Source organism: Anabrus simplex, chromosome 8, assembly GCF_040414725.1.
Source record: "Anabrus simplex isolate iqAnaSimp1 chromosome 8, ASM4041472v1, whole genome shotgun sequence".
In the NCBI taxonomy this organism is placed as follows: Eukaryota; Metazoa; Arthropoda; class Insecta; order Orthoptera; family Tettigoniidae; genus Anabrus; species Anabrus simplex.
In genome coordinates this window covers 91063109-91081446 of record NC_090272.1, presented here as the reverse complement: position 1 = coordinate 91081446, position 18338 = coordinate 91063109, and the positions used below count along the sequence as shown (strand labels likewise).

The 18338-nt window shown below is 39.2% G+C and overlaps 1 protein-coding gene across 4 annotated transcripts in view; it reads right to left on the bottom strand.

The window, feature by feature from the left end:
• Window positions 1-11902, bottom strand: part of LOC136878831 (antigen WC1.1) — a 144545-nt gene extending 132643 nt beyond the window's left edge. For all 4 annotated transcript variants that reach the window (XM_068229027.1, XM_068229028.1, XM_068229029.1 and 1 more), the window contains exon 1: window positions 11764-11902. In XM_068229027.1, the coding sequence (XP_068085128.1) occupies window positions 11764-11820 (57 nt within the window). In that variant the 5' untranslated portion in view covers window positions 11821-11902. The remainder of the gene's footprint in view (window positions 1-11763) is intronic.
• Between the last annotated feature and the right edge of the window lie 6436 nt (window positions 11903-18338).

Below are 18338 nucleotides of genomic sequence, written 5' to 3'. Positions count from 1 at the left end.
GGTGGATACCAACATCAATGTTAAAACTTCTGGATAACCCAGCTGGGCATCTGACATGAGTTTGTACACAGCCATACATGTCTGCTATTATTCTGATGTAGTGTTCAGGGACATCGTGGGCTTAAGCCAGGATTTAAATTTCCCTCACCTGAGCCTACCGGCAGTAATTGAAATGTCCAAGCAGCAGCTATGTTACAGTACTACAAATAAAGATTTATATCTCAACAACGTTTACAAATGAATAACCTAAATTTTGAGGAGATACACACCACCCAATAGACACTTTTTTAGAAAAAAAAAAAAAAGTAAAAAAATTAACTCACCTGAAAGCTGGCTTCAGTGTGATAACATTTTAAACACCCTCTACACAGAGCCTAATACCGCATTTCTTGCACCAGAATGGAATTCCCTTCCGTTTTCCAGTTTTTTCATGCACACCAGACACCTTTTAGCTTTCTTCTCAGTGGGAGGGAGCCTTTCAATTAAATTTTGAGCTGTAAGTCTCTGCAGAGGAGGTGTTTTGGAAGGTCTATCACATTTATGGAAAACTGCAGCCTTTCCATAGATTTCATTGAGGTCCTGTACTAACTGAATTCTGTAATTGAGGTGACTGATTTTTACACATTCTGGGATCCATTGTATATGATAAGGGAACTGTGAATTATTGTGTTCAATAATCACCTTAAAAGTTTTAGATACCATTTTATACAATGCTTCCTCTCTATGAGGTAAGGCTGCAGTTTCTGATCTTTGAGATAGACCTCCCCCACCATAAGCTGATTATATTCTGTGATGCCAGTAGGTTTCTCTATTTATTTGCACCATTTCTCTGAGGTTTTCACCGAGGCATCATGAAATGTGGAATTGAAAGAAACCTGTTTCTTGTCATTTCAGAACCATAACACCCTGTAAATGATAAGCTACAAGTTCACCTTTCTTTAATTTGTGTTGTTTTATTTGCTTTGGAACATCTTTCCTGTTGAGCCTAAGGGTATTGGCTTCACTGACACTATTCCTCTTCAATATAAGACACATATATGGAGAATTACAATAATTGTCCATCCAGAGGGTGTGTCCAATAGTGAAGAAAGGTTGTAGCATGTTTAATGCTAATTTTGTTGTCTTCTGTGGTTCAGTGGACACTATATCAGTTGTGGCACCTGTGTATATAATAAATTCCCACAAGTACCCATGGATGCTCCACGTTTTTTTCTTTCACTTTTTACAAGCTGCTTTATGTTGCCCCAACACAGATAGGTCTTATGGCGACAATGGGATAGGAAAGGCCTAGGAGTGGGAAGGAAGCAGGCGCGGCCTTAATTAAGGTACAATCCCAGCATTTTCTGGTGAGAAAATGGGAAACCACAGAAAACCATATAAGCAAAGATATTCATTGGGGTAATCAAATAAATATTATTGAAAATAAAGGGTACAAATCTCTGCAGATGGTTATGAGGGTATTTAGGGGTTGTAGTAAGGATGTAAAGGAGAGGGCATATAAGTCTATGGTAAGACCCCAACTAGAGTATGGTTCTAGGGTATGGGACCCTCACCAGGATTCCTTGATTCAAGAACTGGAAAAAGTCCAAAGAAAAGCAGCTCGATTTATTCTGAGTGATTTCCGACAAAAGAGTAGCATTACAAAAATGTTGCAAAGTTTGGGTTGGGAAGACTTGGGAGATAGGAGACAAACTGCTCAACTAAGTGGTATGTGGTGAAGATGTTGATTCCCATAAGGAACCTGTTAATATTTGTTCCGAATGAGTAAATTTATAATACCGGTACCGCACCAATATAGTTGGTCCGTTATTGGACATTATAAATTTTCGAGCTAACTCATTCCTGGTTGCCAGCGTTTTGCCCCAGTGTGCTAAGTTGGGCTAATCAGTTGGTAAATAGCACACCTACCAAAACGCATGGCTAGTGCATACCGTGGAGGCCACTGCGTGGGCTACTTGGAGCAACCGGCAGTGCCAATGCACTTGAGAGACTTTGTCTCATTTTCAAAAATTGATTCCTGCCTGGCCATCAGATGATAAAGATGTTGATTCTCATAGGGAACCTGAAATAAGACAAAGAGTGCTTATGGCCATATTGTTCACCTTTCAACTTGGCAGATCGCTGAATCACCTGGACAATTTATTTTAAAAAAATCTCTCTCCATGAATGCTAAATTTCAACATTACAATACAGTTGTAAAACCCAAAGTAACTTATGCTAGTGAAACTCTCTGCAAGTTGAACACTAAATCAACAACCGATAAATTTCAGAAAGTAGATAGAAGAATCATCAGGACAATCATCAATAAGGAACACCAAGTTGATGGCCAATGGACATTATTACCTAATGAAGTGGTATATTGTGAAAGCGAATCAATAATAGATACAATGCGGAAAAGGAGAATTGCCTTTTTTGTCAAGCCTTCAGACTGCCAGAAACCCAACTAGTGAAGCAGTTAGTTAGTTACCTCTGGAAAAATAGAACAATGAGCGCTTGGTTCACAGAGATCATGAATGATTAAGAAGAATAAAATTTATCAATGCTCCAAACTGAAGGTAGAGAAGAGAAGAGGATTCTAAGGAATAAACACTTATGATTCAAACTCATAAGATTTGAACGAAGGAAGTACATCATTACTGATAACCAAAGGGCAGCAGGTCTGACAGGATAAAGAAGTTTTGGGAGCAGAAGAGGAGGAAGAAGAAGAAGAAGAAGAAGAAGAAGAAGAAGAAGAAGAAGAAGAAGAAGAAGAAGAAGAAGAAGAAGAAAAGCTGACTCCATTTAATACTATTAGACATTAATGTATACGACTGATTAAAGTGCTCCAGTGGGGGCGTAAAAAAAAAAGTGTTATCGTTGAACGCCAAGTTCAGACACTACCGCACAGTCATTCATCTCAAGGCCCTCTCTGCTGTCGAGTGCCTTGCAATGAACAAAAAAAGGCCTTATTGAGAAACCTGAGATCAAAGAAAGAAAGAAAGAAAGAAAGAAAGAAAGAAAGAAAGAAAGAAAGAAAGAAAGATTTTAAGGAAAATCTTGGGCCCCATCAAAGACAAAGGTGAATATAGAAGACGGCACAACTACAAGCTCTATTTCCATGTAGAAAAGATAACCAATACGATGCAGAAGAGGATTGTTTTTTATGGTCAGATGACCAGAATGAACCCTGCAAGGTCAACCAAGCAGATCCTAACCTACTTCCAAAATAAGAAGACAAATGGGGCCTGGTTTGGCGAAGTAGAAAAAAGATCTACACATGATGATATTCTGGAGCGCAACCCACTTACGCAGAAACCACAAGAGTTTCCAAGAAAAGTTGAAGCTGAAAACAGGGAAGGCGTGAACCAAAGAAAGAAAGAAAGAAAGAAAGAAAGAAATATATCATATGGCTTTACAAGTACACAAAAAATCAAATATCAAATGGAAATGTCCAAATTTGACAACTAGTCCAGAGCACTCTGAGTCATTTGGTGTAGAAGCCTCAGACCACCAATGCTCTAAGTGGGCACTCCTTAACAATGTGTTCCATTGTCTGCTCCTCCGCTCTGCAGTCGCAGTCAGCAGATGAACTGAAACCCCATTTCTTCAACATGTAATCACACCTCCCTTGACCTGTTCTAATTCGGTTCAGCTTCGACCAGGTTTGACGCGGCAGTTGGAATCCTTCAACCTTCTTTGTTGGATCTTGAACCAAGTGTGAGTTGTTGGGTGGATGTTCATGCCAACGTTGTAGCCACTTGGAGGTCATGTCGAAAGAACTGATACTTTTAAAATTAGTCCAGGGTGATTTGCGTGATTTCAGATGAGTTGTTGGTGGGTCTTATAGGGCATCGTACTAGGGAGAGTTCTTATGAGAAGAGATCTTCTTGAGCAAGTTTAGCTTAGCTGCTTTCCTCCTTAGATCTTGCGGGGCAAAATTAGCTGAGACAGGTAACCACTGAGTGGGAGTAGATCTGACAGTACCAGTGATAAATCTCATGGCTTCATTAAGCTGGACATCAATCTTTGTTGTGTGAATGCTGTTTTGCCATACTGGAGCACAGTATTCACCAGCAGAATACACAAGAGTGAGTGCAGCAGAGCGTAGCGTATTGGCGTCCGCACCCCAGCTACTTCTGGCAATCTTGTGGAGTAGATTCACTCTGGAGCCAAGTTTCTTAGATAACGTGATGGACTGTTGTTTGAATGTCAAGGACCGATCCAGAGTGATTCCTAGATGTTTTGGATTGTAGTTATGTGGTACTTCGGTTCCGTCGAAAGTCACATGTAGCTTCCTATTAGCTTCCTTATTATTTAGATGGAATGCAGTAATCTCAGTTTTATTTGGGTTAGTCTGAAGTCTCCATTTATGGAAGCAGTCACTCAATTTCGTCAGATCACTTGTAAGTACATTCTCACAGTGCATAAGATCTTTACTGTGGAAGACTAACGCTAGGTCGTCTGCATACTGGATTTTCAATGAGTCAGTGTCTTGCATATCAGGAATATACAAGTTAAACAGAATGGGAGCCAGAACTGATCCCCGAGGTAGGCCATTGTTTACAGTCCTCCATCTGCTAGATTGTCCATTCAGAAACACCTTAAAACATCTATCAGAGAGTATGTGTTCACTAGAAATGCCAGCTTTTGACATGGGATGATAATATACTTTGCCATCAAGCCATTCCTCCACACAGTGTCATAAGCTGCTGTAAGGTTCACAAAAACTACAGCTGATCGGAGACCTCATTGAAATCCAGCTTTAACTATAGTTGTCAATGTTAAGCTCCGATGTTTCCTAAAGTCAGCTTGTTTTACAGGGATAGTTTGATTAATGGCGTCTTGAATGCGATTTAGAATAAGCTTTTCTAGTAGCTTATAGGTCATGCTGATGAGCGATACTGGCCAGTAATGAGAGGCATCGGTTCCATCTTTGCCTGGTTTCAGGATGGCAATTATCTTAGCCTGCTTGTAAAGCTTTGGTAATCTTCCAGTTCATAGAATTTCATTGAAGAATTCAATGAGCCACACTTTTGTTTAAGGTCCTCTGGCTTTAAGAAACTCTGGATATATGCCAACAGCTTTATTTACCTTTAGCATATTCAAGGCTATATCAAGTTCCCCAATGCTGAAGTCACCTGAGTAGTCAGGATGTGGTGTTAGATTGGATCTTTTCATGTACAATTCATTTCTCATGATTCATGTATGTGCCTTGTCAATTTCAGCTTTCGAATTCTTCATTAGTCTGGATGCAACAGCACTGGCATCCACACGGGGGACTGTGCTTGATAGCCTTGGATCTGTACCAAGTTTTCTTATAAGGTTCCAGGCTTTGCAACTAGAATGTGTAAAGTTAAGTTCTGCCACTGTTTTAAGCCATTTTTCGCTTCTGTTCTTATTGAGAGCTCTCAAAAGGTCATCAGCTGTTGTGTCATCATGAGATTCTTGATATTTAGCATACAAATCATTGCATTCTTGAGACCACCCCGGGATATATTCCTTCCGAAACCCACGTGGAATATAGTTTTTAGCATTAACTTTAATAGCACGCACAAATCGTTCATAATTGGATGGAATTGGGGGAATCCACTGAATGGTGTTATCAAGACCTTTCTGAAACAGTTCCCAGTTTGCAAGTTGAAAATTCCATTGAGGTTGTGCGATGGTGGTGACTAGTGGAATTTCTGTACCATAATAAATAATGACTGGCCTATGTTGGCTGTGTGGGAAAGACTTGATGACTTTTCGTTGTGTCATATCATTATTTCCAGATTTAGATACAATGCACAGATCAGGGGAATAATCCTTCAACCATCTACCAGATCAGAACGTTCCTGGATCTTTAGCGTTGTACACAAGCTGAAGATTGTACAGATCCATCCATTCATTTAGAATTGCCCTACTGCCGTCTTCATTCTGATATCCTTATACATGACTATGGCTGTTGAAATCACCGACAGACACTACTGGGTGACTGAAAGATCTTACAGGAAAGAAAGAATAATAATGGTGTATGGTCTCCGGAGAGGCCTGGTGCAGGTCTTTTTCTCGTAGATGGCCTTTAGGCAACCTGCATGTCTGTGAAGATGAGGGCCCTACCTAGGATGATTTCTAATGCTGAGTACTATACACACCCAGCCCTCGAGCCATTGGAATTAGCCAATTAAGGTTAAAATCCATAACCCAGCCAGGAATTGAACCCGGGACCCTCTGAATTGAAGGCCAGTACGCTGACCATTCAGACAATGAGTCAGACAAAGAAAGAAAGAAAGAAAGAGATAAACAAACAACACCGGCAACGAATGCAGGAGTATTGGGTAAATGTTAAAGCTCGGGGATGGAGACAGTTGAAATGACGTGGTCCTTAGTTGGCCTAAATGACATGAATGAATGAATAAAAGTATGATTTGATAGAATCTTATGTCTTCTTTCAAGAACAAAACATATAATTTTGGTTTTAAGAAATGGTATATTTTGTAGGATTAATCTGTTATTTAATGTTTTCTTTTTCAGGTATTATCTAAATTTATTTTATCCTAAATGAGTTTTCGACTGACTGAAGAACCTCACAGTTATGAAACAACTGTGGAATGCATGGAAATCGCCCATTGTGGGCCAATTCAATTAACAGCGAATTTTCATGATCCCATTGTACTCAAAATAAACTTTCAATGAACTGTATTAGGTTATGAGTACATTTAGTAGCTACCAAAGAGATGTTAAATACAGAACAAAATTGCCAACCAGACACCCACAACCTTCTGATTTCATGTCAGATGCTCTTACTAGTTGACCTATGGTGGCCTAGGTTGTGGGTTTAGATCCCACTGATAAAAAAGACATGAGGGAATTTAAAAAAAAGTAAATATGATCGGTGGAAAATGGTAAATAAAAATGTAAACAGACTCTGGGATGGGTTTAAAACAATTGTTGAAGAATGTGAAAATAGGTTTGTACCTTTAAAGGTGGTAAGGAATGGTAAAGATCCACTATATTTTAACAGAGAAGTAAAGAGACTAAGAAGGAGGTGCACACTGGAAAGAAACAGAGTTAGTAATGGCTGTGGAAGTAAGGAGAAATTGAAGGAACTTACTACGAAATTGAATGTAGCAAAGAAGTCAGCCAAGGATAACATGATGGCAAGCATAATTGGCGGTCATACAAATTTTAATGAAAAATGGAAGAGTATGTACAGATACTTTAAGGCAGAAACAGGTTCCAAGAAGGATATTACAGGAATCATTAATGAACAAGTGAGTGTGTATGCGAGGATCTTCAAAAGGCAGAAGTATTCAGTCAGCAGTATGTAAAGATTGTTGGTTACAAGGATAATGTCCAGATAGAGGAAGTGACTAATACTAAAGAAGTATTAAAATTTACCTATGACAACAATGACATTTACAGTTTGTTTGTCCAACCCTTGTCCTGTTTCCCTACGGGTCTGGGTATGAGGTGAGATGAATCTGTCATAGCGGGTTTTTATGACCGGATGCACTTTCTGACGTCAACCTCATCAGAGGAGTTAATGAGATGAAATGAATGATGATGGGTGAAACCCGGTGCCGGCACATAGCCTACTCCTGTCGAATAGCACCAAGGGGTCTGCTCAAGGCTTAACGTCTCCATCCGACGGACGAATAACCATCAACAGCATCATATGCCCTCACTCTACATGAGCACTGCAGAGAGGTTTGGAATTTAATCCAGGATTTTGGCACACAATCTAGTGATTAGAAACTGTATACCACCACCTCCCCTACCCTGCCGGCCAACATTCTGATGGTGAAAATTTTTTCAACCAAACGGGACTTGAACCGGCTAACCTCGGTGTCAGACCGTTTAGACTTCAGCGCCTTAATGATCATGGCCACCAGGCGGGCTACAACAATGACATTTACAGTAAGATACAAAAGTTGAAAACTAGGTAAGCAACTGGAATCGATAAGGTTTCGGGGGATATACTAAAGACAATGAGTTGGGATATAGTACCATATCTGAAGTATTTACTTGATTATTGTTTGCATGAAGGAGCTATACCAAATGAATGGAGAGTTGCTATAGTACCACCTGTGTATACAGGAAAGGGTGATAGACATAAAACTAAAAATTACAGGCCAGTCAGTTTGACATTCATTGCATGTAAGCTTTGGGAAAACATTAAAGTATGAAGGCTTTCACGGCCGGTGTCAATATAATAAAATTCGAAACGTTTGGGAGAAGCGAGAGGAGTGGACCACGGCATAACAGCCCGGAAGAATTTTATTATATTTTGGGAAAACATTCTTTCTGTAGACATGTTTGAAAAATTAATAACTGGTTTGATAGAAGACAGTTTGGGTTTAGGAAAGGTTATTCCACTGACGCTCAACTTGTAGGATTCCAGCAAGATATAGCAGATATCCTGGATTCAGGAGGTCAGTTGGACTGTATCGCGATTGACCTATCTAAGGCATTTGATAAGGTATATCATGGGAGACTACTGGCAAAAATGAATGCAACTGGACTTGACAAAAGACTGACTGAATGGGTGGCTATATTTCCAGAAAACAGAACTCAGAGAATAAGAGTAGGCGAAGCTTTATTTGTCCCTGTAATAATTAAGAGGGAAATTCCTCAAGACAGTTATGTTTTCTTATAAATATCAATGATATGTGTAAAGAAGTGGAATCAGGGATAAGGCTTTTTGCAGATGATGTTATTCTGTGCAAAGTAATAAATAAGTTACAAGATTGTGAGCAACTGCAAAATGACCTCGATAATGTTGTGAGATGGACAGTAGGTAATGGTATGATGATAAACAGGGTTAAAAGTCAGGTCGTGAGTTTCACAAATAGGGAAAGTCCTCTCAGTTTTAATTACTGCATTGATGGTGTGAAAGTTCCTTTTGAGGATCATTGTAAGTACCTAGGTCTCAATATAAGCAAAGATATTCATTGGGATAATCACATAAATATGATTGTAAATAAAGGATACAGATCTCTTCGCATGGTTATGAGGGTATTTAGGGGTTGTAGTAAGGATGTAAAGGAGAGGGCATATAATTCTCTGGTAAGATCCCAACTAGAGTATGGTTCCAGTGTATGGGACCCTCACCAGGAATCCTTGATTCAAGAACTGGAAAAAATCCAAAGAAAAGCAGCTTGATTTGTTCCGGGTGATTTCTCACAAAAGAGTAGTGTTACAAAAATGTTGCAAAGTTTGAGCTGGGAAGACTTGGGAGAAAGAAGACGAGCTGCTCAACTAAGTGGTATGTTGCAAGCGATAAATATCATTGTTAATCCGTATTGAAGATACTGAATGTAGGATGCTAAAGGGTTTATTGTGTCACCTATTCAATACATTATACATTTTTTAACACTTAGGAATTTATTATTTTCATTTGAGACATGTTTCGCCCTTCATTGAGAGCATCATCAGTCATAGTACCTCCTCAAGGCATAAATCAGGTACCTGATTGGTAATTAAATTGTAAACATTAAGATACATTACAATGGGAAAGTCAAGCAAAAAAGAAAAACATGTTTAGTGATAATACAGTTAAACAATATAAGTTTATAGACACAGTAGTCGGCACCAATGCGTAAAATCACTGGGTAATTTTAGCAGAGTCCAGCAGTGGTGGTCCGAAGAATAATTGACGCTACTCATTAGAAAATCATAGGAAATTATAAAGTTTATACATATATTTACATTGAAACAGTTAGGGGAGAAAGGGTATACAAGTGTCTGGCATCAATGTTCATACCACTAATTACTGCCGTTGATTGAACGATTACAGGTTGACAGGGTAACTATACCGTAATTTTACAATATCCAATTGAATAGTTGAGAAATTACAAGCTTATAATACATATTTACAAGAGAGCAGCTTGGTGAGAAAGGATATAAAATGTCCGGCATCAAGTGCGTCCCGTTGTTTTAGTCGTTGGTTGACGATTGCAGCATTAACACATCAGTAATATGCAGAGTTAGTTTATAACCATAGGGGGCAGGGAAAAATATTCCACCGCTTTTTCAAGAATGTCAAATGAGGTTCTATAGGTGTAGTCATACTGGAAGTTGTCTGGTTGAAGTCCTGGGTTCATGAATATGGCTCAGTAAGTACGGTGAATTTGGTTGGCATGGACGGAGGCTCATTGGGTGTCACTGAGTACAACAGCAGACAGCTCAACCTCAAAGACATTACTGACCTACAGTCGTGCAAGTATATTGCACCTTGCAATATGTACCCGTGGCCAGAAGGCAGTAATGATCAGTCTTTTAAAGTTAAAAGCTTTGCATAGTAATCACAAGTAATATATATATATATATATATATATATATATATATATTCCATTATGGCAAACCACATCATATACGAGTGTTAAGGTATTGGCTCGAGTTGAGAATTCTTGGCAAATCTAAGACACTGAACGCAAGTTAAACTTTGAAGCTTGAAATTTTCATCAACAAACGCAAATGAAAAGTAATTCATGCATAAGAGGATTAACATCTTTTTGGTACATAGTACAGTATATATGCTTAATATGACCTAATACATCATGCAAATCCAATATTTATTAGTAATGTTTATATTTTATAGATCTTGAGATGCCATTTGACAGAGAACCCAGGGGAAAGATGTTAGCCATAATGAGAGATTATGGGTTTAGGAGTAGGTTCTTAGAGGCAATAACAGGCATTAATGTTGACAATCAGGCTGCACTGAGATTTGATGGAAGGATGAGTTCTAGGTTCAAAGTAGTTACAAGGATTAGACAAGGTTCTGATTTTTTTACCTTTGTTTTTCATAGCATGGATCATTTACTGAAAGGAAAAAAATGGCAGAATGGGGTTCAGTTCAGTGGATTTGTTTTAAGCAATGTGGTTTATGTCAATTACTTGGTCCTAATTGCAGACTGTGTTGAAGGTCTGTAATGTAATACCTTCGAGCTCGAAAAGAGGTGCAGCAAATATGATCTGAAAACTAGTGTTTCAAAGACTAAAGTTAATGTCAGTAGCAAAGGAACCTAAGAAGATTGAACTCCATGTTGGGAATGCAAAATTTGAACAGGTGGATTATTTCAATTTTGAGGACGTGTTTGCTCCCAGGATGGTGGTATATTTAATGAAACTGAGTCATGGTGCATGAAAGCAGTGAGCTCACAATTGTGATAAATGATATTCTGTAAGAAAGAAGCGAGTTGTTGGACGAAGCTATCTTTAAATCCGTTTGTTTTCAGACCGACTTTGCTGAATGGGAATGAAAGCTTGGTGGAGTCAGGATATCTTAATTATAATTCAGAAGTAACAGACCAAAAACTAGCAAGAATGATTGCTGGTACAAAAAATAACAGAAGGGTACTTGGAATGAGAAGATAAAGACTAAGTTAGGAATAAACTCTATGGATGAAGCTGTACACATAAATTGATTTCAGAAGTAGGGTCTTGTGAGGTAAAGGACGAGGAGAATAATTAATTTGACAATGGCAGATAACAAAAGCAGAGGTAAACTAAGGCAATGATGGTTTGACTCAGGTTTTAATGATTTAGTGATAAGAGGTGTGGAAATGAAGGAAACCACAGAGCTAGTTGCAAATAGAGGACTGTGGAGATACTTAGTGTGGCTTGCAGTATGAATGAGTGAAGGTATAACAGTCTATAATTATGTATGTATGTATGTCATAATCATGACAGCCAGTGGATCTCCAGTTTTACATGAAATCTGACCCACAGGGATACAACTTTTTATTTCAGACAAATATATGTTGAATTAAAATAAATAAAAGTGCTAGTAATACTTACTGAATACACACTATGAAATACTATTAAGTACACAGTAACTCCAGAAATATATCTCATACTTAAGTAGTTCTATTCTGTCTACTAAATGACAAGTAGATATTTCATGCTAATACTCTTCATAGTACAAATACAGTTGACCACTTCCAACAACTTTATCAGAAATAAGGTCACGAACCAAAGTTCAAGTCAGATAGGAATGATGAACCTTAAGTGAGACAATTGCCTAATAGCTATCAAACAGATGAGAGGTCTCCATGTTAACTCTTATAATGACCCTTTCCTTTTCCTCAAGCACGATACTAGAAAGCTCCCATTTACTCCTCCAAACAAACAAATAAAAGAATGAATCAGTGAGTGAGCAGTTAATTATATTAATAATGAAGTAATAAATAAATAAATAAATAAATAAATAAATAAATGGATAAAAATAAAGTGATATAAACAAATGGATATACATAGACAAATGAACAGAAAAGGTAAAAAAGTTACAAAAATCAATAGACAGGTAAATAAATTAATGAAAATGAATTAACAAATAAATAAATAAATAAATAAATAAATAAATAAATAAATAAATAAATAAATAAATAAATAAATGAGTATATCTATTATAATAAAAGGAAGTGTCTGTGTGTCAGCGTGTGTACAATGCCCAGCCAAATCTACGGCCTGCAAAGATCTGTAACATATGTAGATGGACGGGGATCCAAATGCACCTTGAAGCCAGGTTTTTAATTTTTGTGTTCGTTGTTGAATGAATGAAAAACCATCAGGAAATGTGTGCTGGGATATGACAATCCATCATGCTGTTACCAGGATTAAATGCACAGATTCACTGTAGCTAGGCAACATACATAAGCTAGGTAATACAAGTTAAGGAGTCACTTTACGTCCACGGTGTAGGAAGCCATTTTTAAGTCCCCGACATGAGGAGCTATATTGAGTCATAATATCCAAAACAGTTTGTCTGTGCGTTGTGTGCGATGATCAGCCAAATCTACGGCATGCAGAGATTTTAAATTTTTGACGTAGGCATATTCTTTCGAAGGTTGATCAAATATAAACAGGATTTTTGTTCCTGAACATCAACAGCTGGTACCGGTAGAACTGGCCCGACGCTTCTGCTATGCTTAGGCAGGACTGTTAGGAGTGGGGAGAGCGTGCTGTTAGATATTTCCCGCCATTTCGTCAGTAACGCTCACGATGTTGGAGCAACAGGTGTACCCCTCCACTGCGCAATGCGCAATTACAAAAATTTCTTGCTCATGAAGGAGTTACAGTGGTGGAAATTTGCCAGAGATTCCAGAGATTTACTGCACAGTTCGGTGATCAAACACTGTCAAGGACACGTGTGTAAGAAGTGGCGGAGGAAAGGGAAGGCAGCACCCAGTGAAAGTCAAGACTCGACTGTCAGCTGGCAAGGTTCTTCCAACTGTTTTCTTCGATCGGCGAGGCATTTTGCTGATTGATTTTTTGCATGAGCGACGCACAATCAATGCTGCTTACTACTGCGAACTGTTGAACAAGGCAAGGGTTACATATCGCCACAAAAGACGAGACCAAGCGATCTGACAATGCGTGGTCCCATAGTGCAGCTCTAACTGTCTCCAAGCTACCAAGCTACAGGAAATGCACTGGACTAGACTTGATCATCCTCCTTACAGCCCGGACTTATCGCCCTGCAATTCCCATTTGTTTGGACTGCTTGAAGAAGCTCTACGAGGACAACAATTTGAAGACGACGGGAGTGTGGAAGACTTCGTGCGCAACTGGCTGATGATACAACCCTTTTCTTTTTATGATGAGGGCATCAAAAAGCCACCCATACACTGGGACAAATGCATTTCCAAAGCAGGAAACTATGAGGAAAAATAAATTGTAATTGCCTTGTGTTTTTCAATAAATGAATTTAAATTAAAAATGAAATCCCGTTTATATTTGATCCCCCCTCGTAGATTAATCTTTATACAGGTAAAATCTGCTTTCATTTATTATTTATATTACTTTTAATTGTTGTATTTATTTAGTTAATTATTTCACATTTACATACATACATACATACATACATACATTATCATTATAGACTGTTATGCCTTTCAGCGTTCAGTCTGCAAGCCTCTGTGAATTTACTAAACGTCGCCACAATCCTCGATTTTCAACTAGTGTTGTGGCCTCGTTTAGTTCTATACCTCTTATCTTTAAATCGTTAGAAACAGAGTCTAACCATTGTCGTCTTGGTCTACCTCTACTTCTCTTACCCTCCATAGCAGAGTCCATTATTCTCCTAGGTAACCTATCCTTCTCCATTCGCCTCACATGACCCCACCACCGAAGTCGGTTTATGCGTACAGCTTCATCCATCGAGTTCATTCCTAAATTAGCCTTTATCTCCTCATTCCGAGTACCATCCTGCCATTGTTCCCACCTGTTTGTACCAGCAATCATTCTTGCTACTTTCATGTCTGTTACTTCCAACTTATGAATAAGATATCCTGAGTCCACCCAGCTTTCGCTCCCGTAAAACAAAGTTGGTCTGAAAACAGACCGATGTAACGATAGTTTCGTCTGGGAGCTGACTTCCTTCTTACAGAATACTGTTGATCGCAACTGCGAGCTCACTGCATTAGCTTTACGACACCTTGATTCAATCTCACCTACTATATTACCATCCTGGGAGAATACACAACCTAAATACTTGAAATTATCGACCTGTTCTAGCTTTGTATCACCAATCTGACATTCAATTCTGTTGAATTTCTTACCTACGGACATCAATTTAGTCTTCGAGAGGCTAATTTTCATACCATACTCATTGCACCTATTTTCAAGTTCCAAGATATTACACTGCAGACTTTCGGCACAATCTGCCATTAAGACCAAGTCGTCAGCATAGGCCAGACTGCTTATTACATTTCCACCTAACTGAATCCCTCCCTGCCATTTTATACCTTTCAGCAGATGATCCATGTAAACTACGAACAGCAAAGGTGAAAGATTACAGCCTTGTCTAACCCCTGTAAGTACCGTGAACCAAGAACTCATTCTACCATCAATTCTCACTGAAGCCCAATTGTCAACATAAATACCTTTGATTGATTTTAATAATTTACCTTTAATTCCATAGTCCCCAAGTATAGCGAACATCTTCTCCCTCGGTACCCTGTCGTATGCTTTCTCTAGATCTACAAAACATAAACACAACTGCCTATTCCTCTCGTAGCATTTTTCAATTACCTGGCGTATACTGAAAATCTGATCCTGACAGCCTCTCTGTGGTCTGAAACCACATTGGGTTTCATCCAACTTCCTCTCAACGACAGATCGCACCCTCCCTTCCAAGATGCCAGTGAATACTTTGCCTGGTATACTAATCAATGCGATACCTTGATAGTTGTTGCAATCCTTCCTGTTCCCTTGCTTATAGATAGGTGCAATTACTGCTTTTGTCCAATCTGAAGGTACCTTACCAACACTCCATGCTAATTTTACTACTCTATGAAGCCATTTCATCCCTGCCTTCCCACTATACTTCACCATTTCAGGTCTAATTTCATCTATTCCTGCTGCTTTGTGACAATGGAGTTTATTGACCATCCTTTCCACTTCCTCTAGCATAATTTCACCAACATCATTTTCCTCCTCCTCATGAGCTTGGCTGTTTGCAACACCACAAGGATGATTTCCTTTTACATTGAGAAGATGTTCAAAATATTCCCTCCACCTCTCCAGTGATTCCCTGGGATCTATTATGAGTTCACCTGAATTACTCAAAACACTGTTCATTTCCTTTTTCCCTCCCTTCCTAAGATTCTTCATTACTGTCCAGAAAGGTTTCCCTGCTGCTTGACCTAGCCTTTCCAGGTTGTTACCAAAATCTTCCCAGGACTTCTTTTTGGATTCAACAACTATTTGTTTTGCTCTGTTTCTTTCATCTACGTACAAATCTCTGTCTGCCTCGGCCCTTGTTTGGAGCCATTTCTGATAAGCCTTCTTTATACGTTTACAAGCTGCTCTCACTTCATCATTCCACCAAGATGTTCGCCTTTTCCCATCTTTACACACAGTTGTTCCTAGGCATTCCCTTGCTATTTCTACTACAGCATCCCTGTATGCCACCCATTCACTTTCTATATCCTGAACCTGCTTACTGTCTACTGTTTGAAACTTCTCACTAATCATATCCATGTACTTCTGTCTAATTTCCTCGTCCTGGAGATTTTCTACCCTTATTCGTTTGCAGACAGATTTCACTTTCTCTACCCTAGGCCTAGAGATACTTAGTTCACTACAGATCAGGTAGTGGTCTGTATCATCGAAAAATCCACGGAAAACTTGTAAATTCCTAACAGATTTCCTGAATTCGAAGTCTGTTAAGATATAGTCTATTATGGATCTGGTACCTCTAGCCTCCCATGTGTAGCGGTGAATAGCCTTATGCTTGAAGAATGTATTCGTAACAGCTAAACCCATACCAGCACAGAAGTCCAGCAAACGCTTCCCATTCCCATTAGCTTCCATATCTTCCCCACGTTTACCAATCACCCTTTTGTATCCTTCAGTTCTATTCCCAACTCTCGCATTGAAATCGCCCATTAGCACTATTCTATCCTTGCTGTTGACCCTGACCACGATGTCACTCAATGCTTCATAAAACTTGTCCACTTCATCCTCATCTGCACCCTCACATGGTGAATACACGGACACAATTCTAGTCCTAATTCCTCCAAGTGACAAACCTACCCACATCATTCGCTCATTTACGTGCCTAACAGAAACTATGTTGAGTGCAATGGTATTCCTGATAAAGAGACCTACCCCAGACTCTGCCCTTCCCTTTCTAACACCCGTCAAGTACACTTTATAATCTCTTATCTCTTCCTCGTTATCTCCCCTTACCTGAATATCACTTACTCCTAGCACATCCAAATGCATCCTCTTTGCTGACTCAGCCAGTTCTACTTTCTTTCTTCCATAAGCCCCATTAATATTGATAGCTCCCCATCGAATTCCATTTTGTTCGCCAAGTTGTTTCCAAGGAGTCCCTCGCCTGTCAAAAGGGAGTGGGACTCCGATACTCCCATAGGTCCGAGGCTTGCTTAAAGTGTTCTGAGCTCGGTAAATTCATGAAGCAGGATGCTACCCTACTTGCACATAGTCCAAGTGAGGATCTCTCCTCTTAACGCGTTATGGACCACCGGTGAATTGTATAGTCCTAGCTGCCTGAGCACAAGGAGGGCCACGACTCAGAATATGTCCGAGATGCCCACTCCCATTCCATAGCAACCGGTATCCCGACTCTCAGGACCACTTACTAGGCCACTCAGCCGTTGCCCATGGTTCACGAACTAGGACGTGACTACAGTAATCCATAAACATGATATTAATTTCATTCACTTACAATTTTGGGGAATACCAGGATTTCCCTATACCAGCAATAAAACGTGAACTGTATTTCCTTTCAACTAACTCAATCTTATGTTTTACGAGCTGTTGTACCCGTCATTGATGGGACAATCATATAGCATGTGCAAAGTTATCCAACTTCCCAGCTATTTTCCACCAATATTCAGGTCTGATGTTTTACTCGGGACACAGCAGTTATCCCATCTATTGGAGATGTGTGCCAGCAGAAGAGACAGATCACATCACAACAATGGTCAATGTAATGTTACTGTTGATACATTTTTATGAGATTTCAATATTGTAGGCCTTCACAGATTTCTTTTGACTCTGGGATATTAGAACATCTAATGTAAAGGCAGTCCTTTCTTCTTTCACGACTCCCTTCTGTCTTATTCTTCAAGCGATTGTTCCTTTATGTTCCTTTTTTTTTTTTTTTTTTTGCTAGGGGCTTTACGTCGCACCGACACAGACAGGTCTTATGGCGATGACGGGATAGGATAGGCCTAGGAATTGGAAGGAAGCGGCCGTGGCCTTAATCAAGGTACAGTCCCAGCATTTGCCTGGTGTGAAAATGGGAAACCACAGGAAACCATCTTCAGGGCTGTCGACAGTGGGATTCGAATCCACTATCTCCCGGATCCAAGCTCACAGCCGCGCGCCTCTACGCTCATGGCCAACTCACCCGGTTTTAAGATTTTTCTCATTTTTAATAATCATCTTCACAATTTTTGTTGTCGATATGGACCGATGACCATGTGTTTTTACACCTTAAGACAATCATGACAAAAATCATTGCCTGTTTAACACGATTAACAATATTCCCACATTAGCAACACTCGTCATTGACATGGACTAGTCTAAATTCATGAATTCTTTTATCATCGTCGAAATGGTTGAACTGTATATGACATATATGACTGGAACTTGTATTCTCTGTATCTTTAGTTATGTTAATACTTCTCGATAGGATCAATAACACAGGTATTTAAAAAATACATTTAGGCTCCTTCCCCTAAACTACCATTTTATCCAGTGTGAATAAAAATGATTTATAACCTAGACTGTGGTACCTTATTCCCAGACTTAACTTACCAATTTTCATTAAATTCTGTTCAACCCCTTTTCTTGTAGTTCGGTGTTGATATGGACATAGCAATAAAAATCAAAAATCA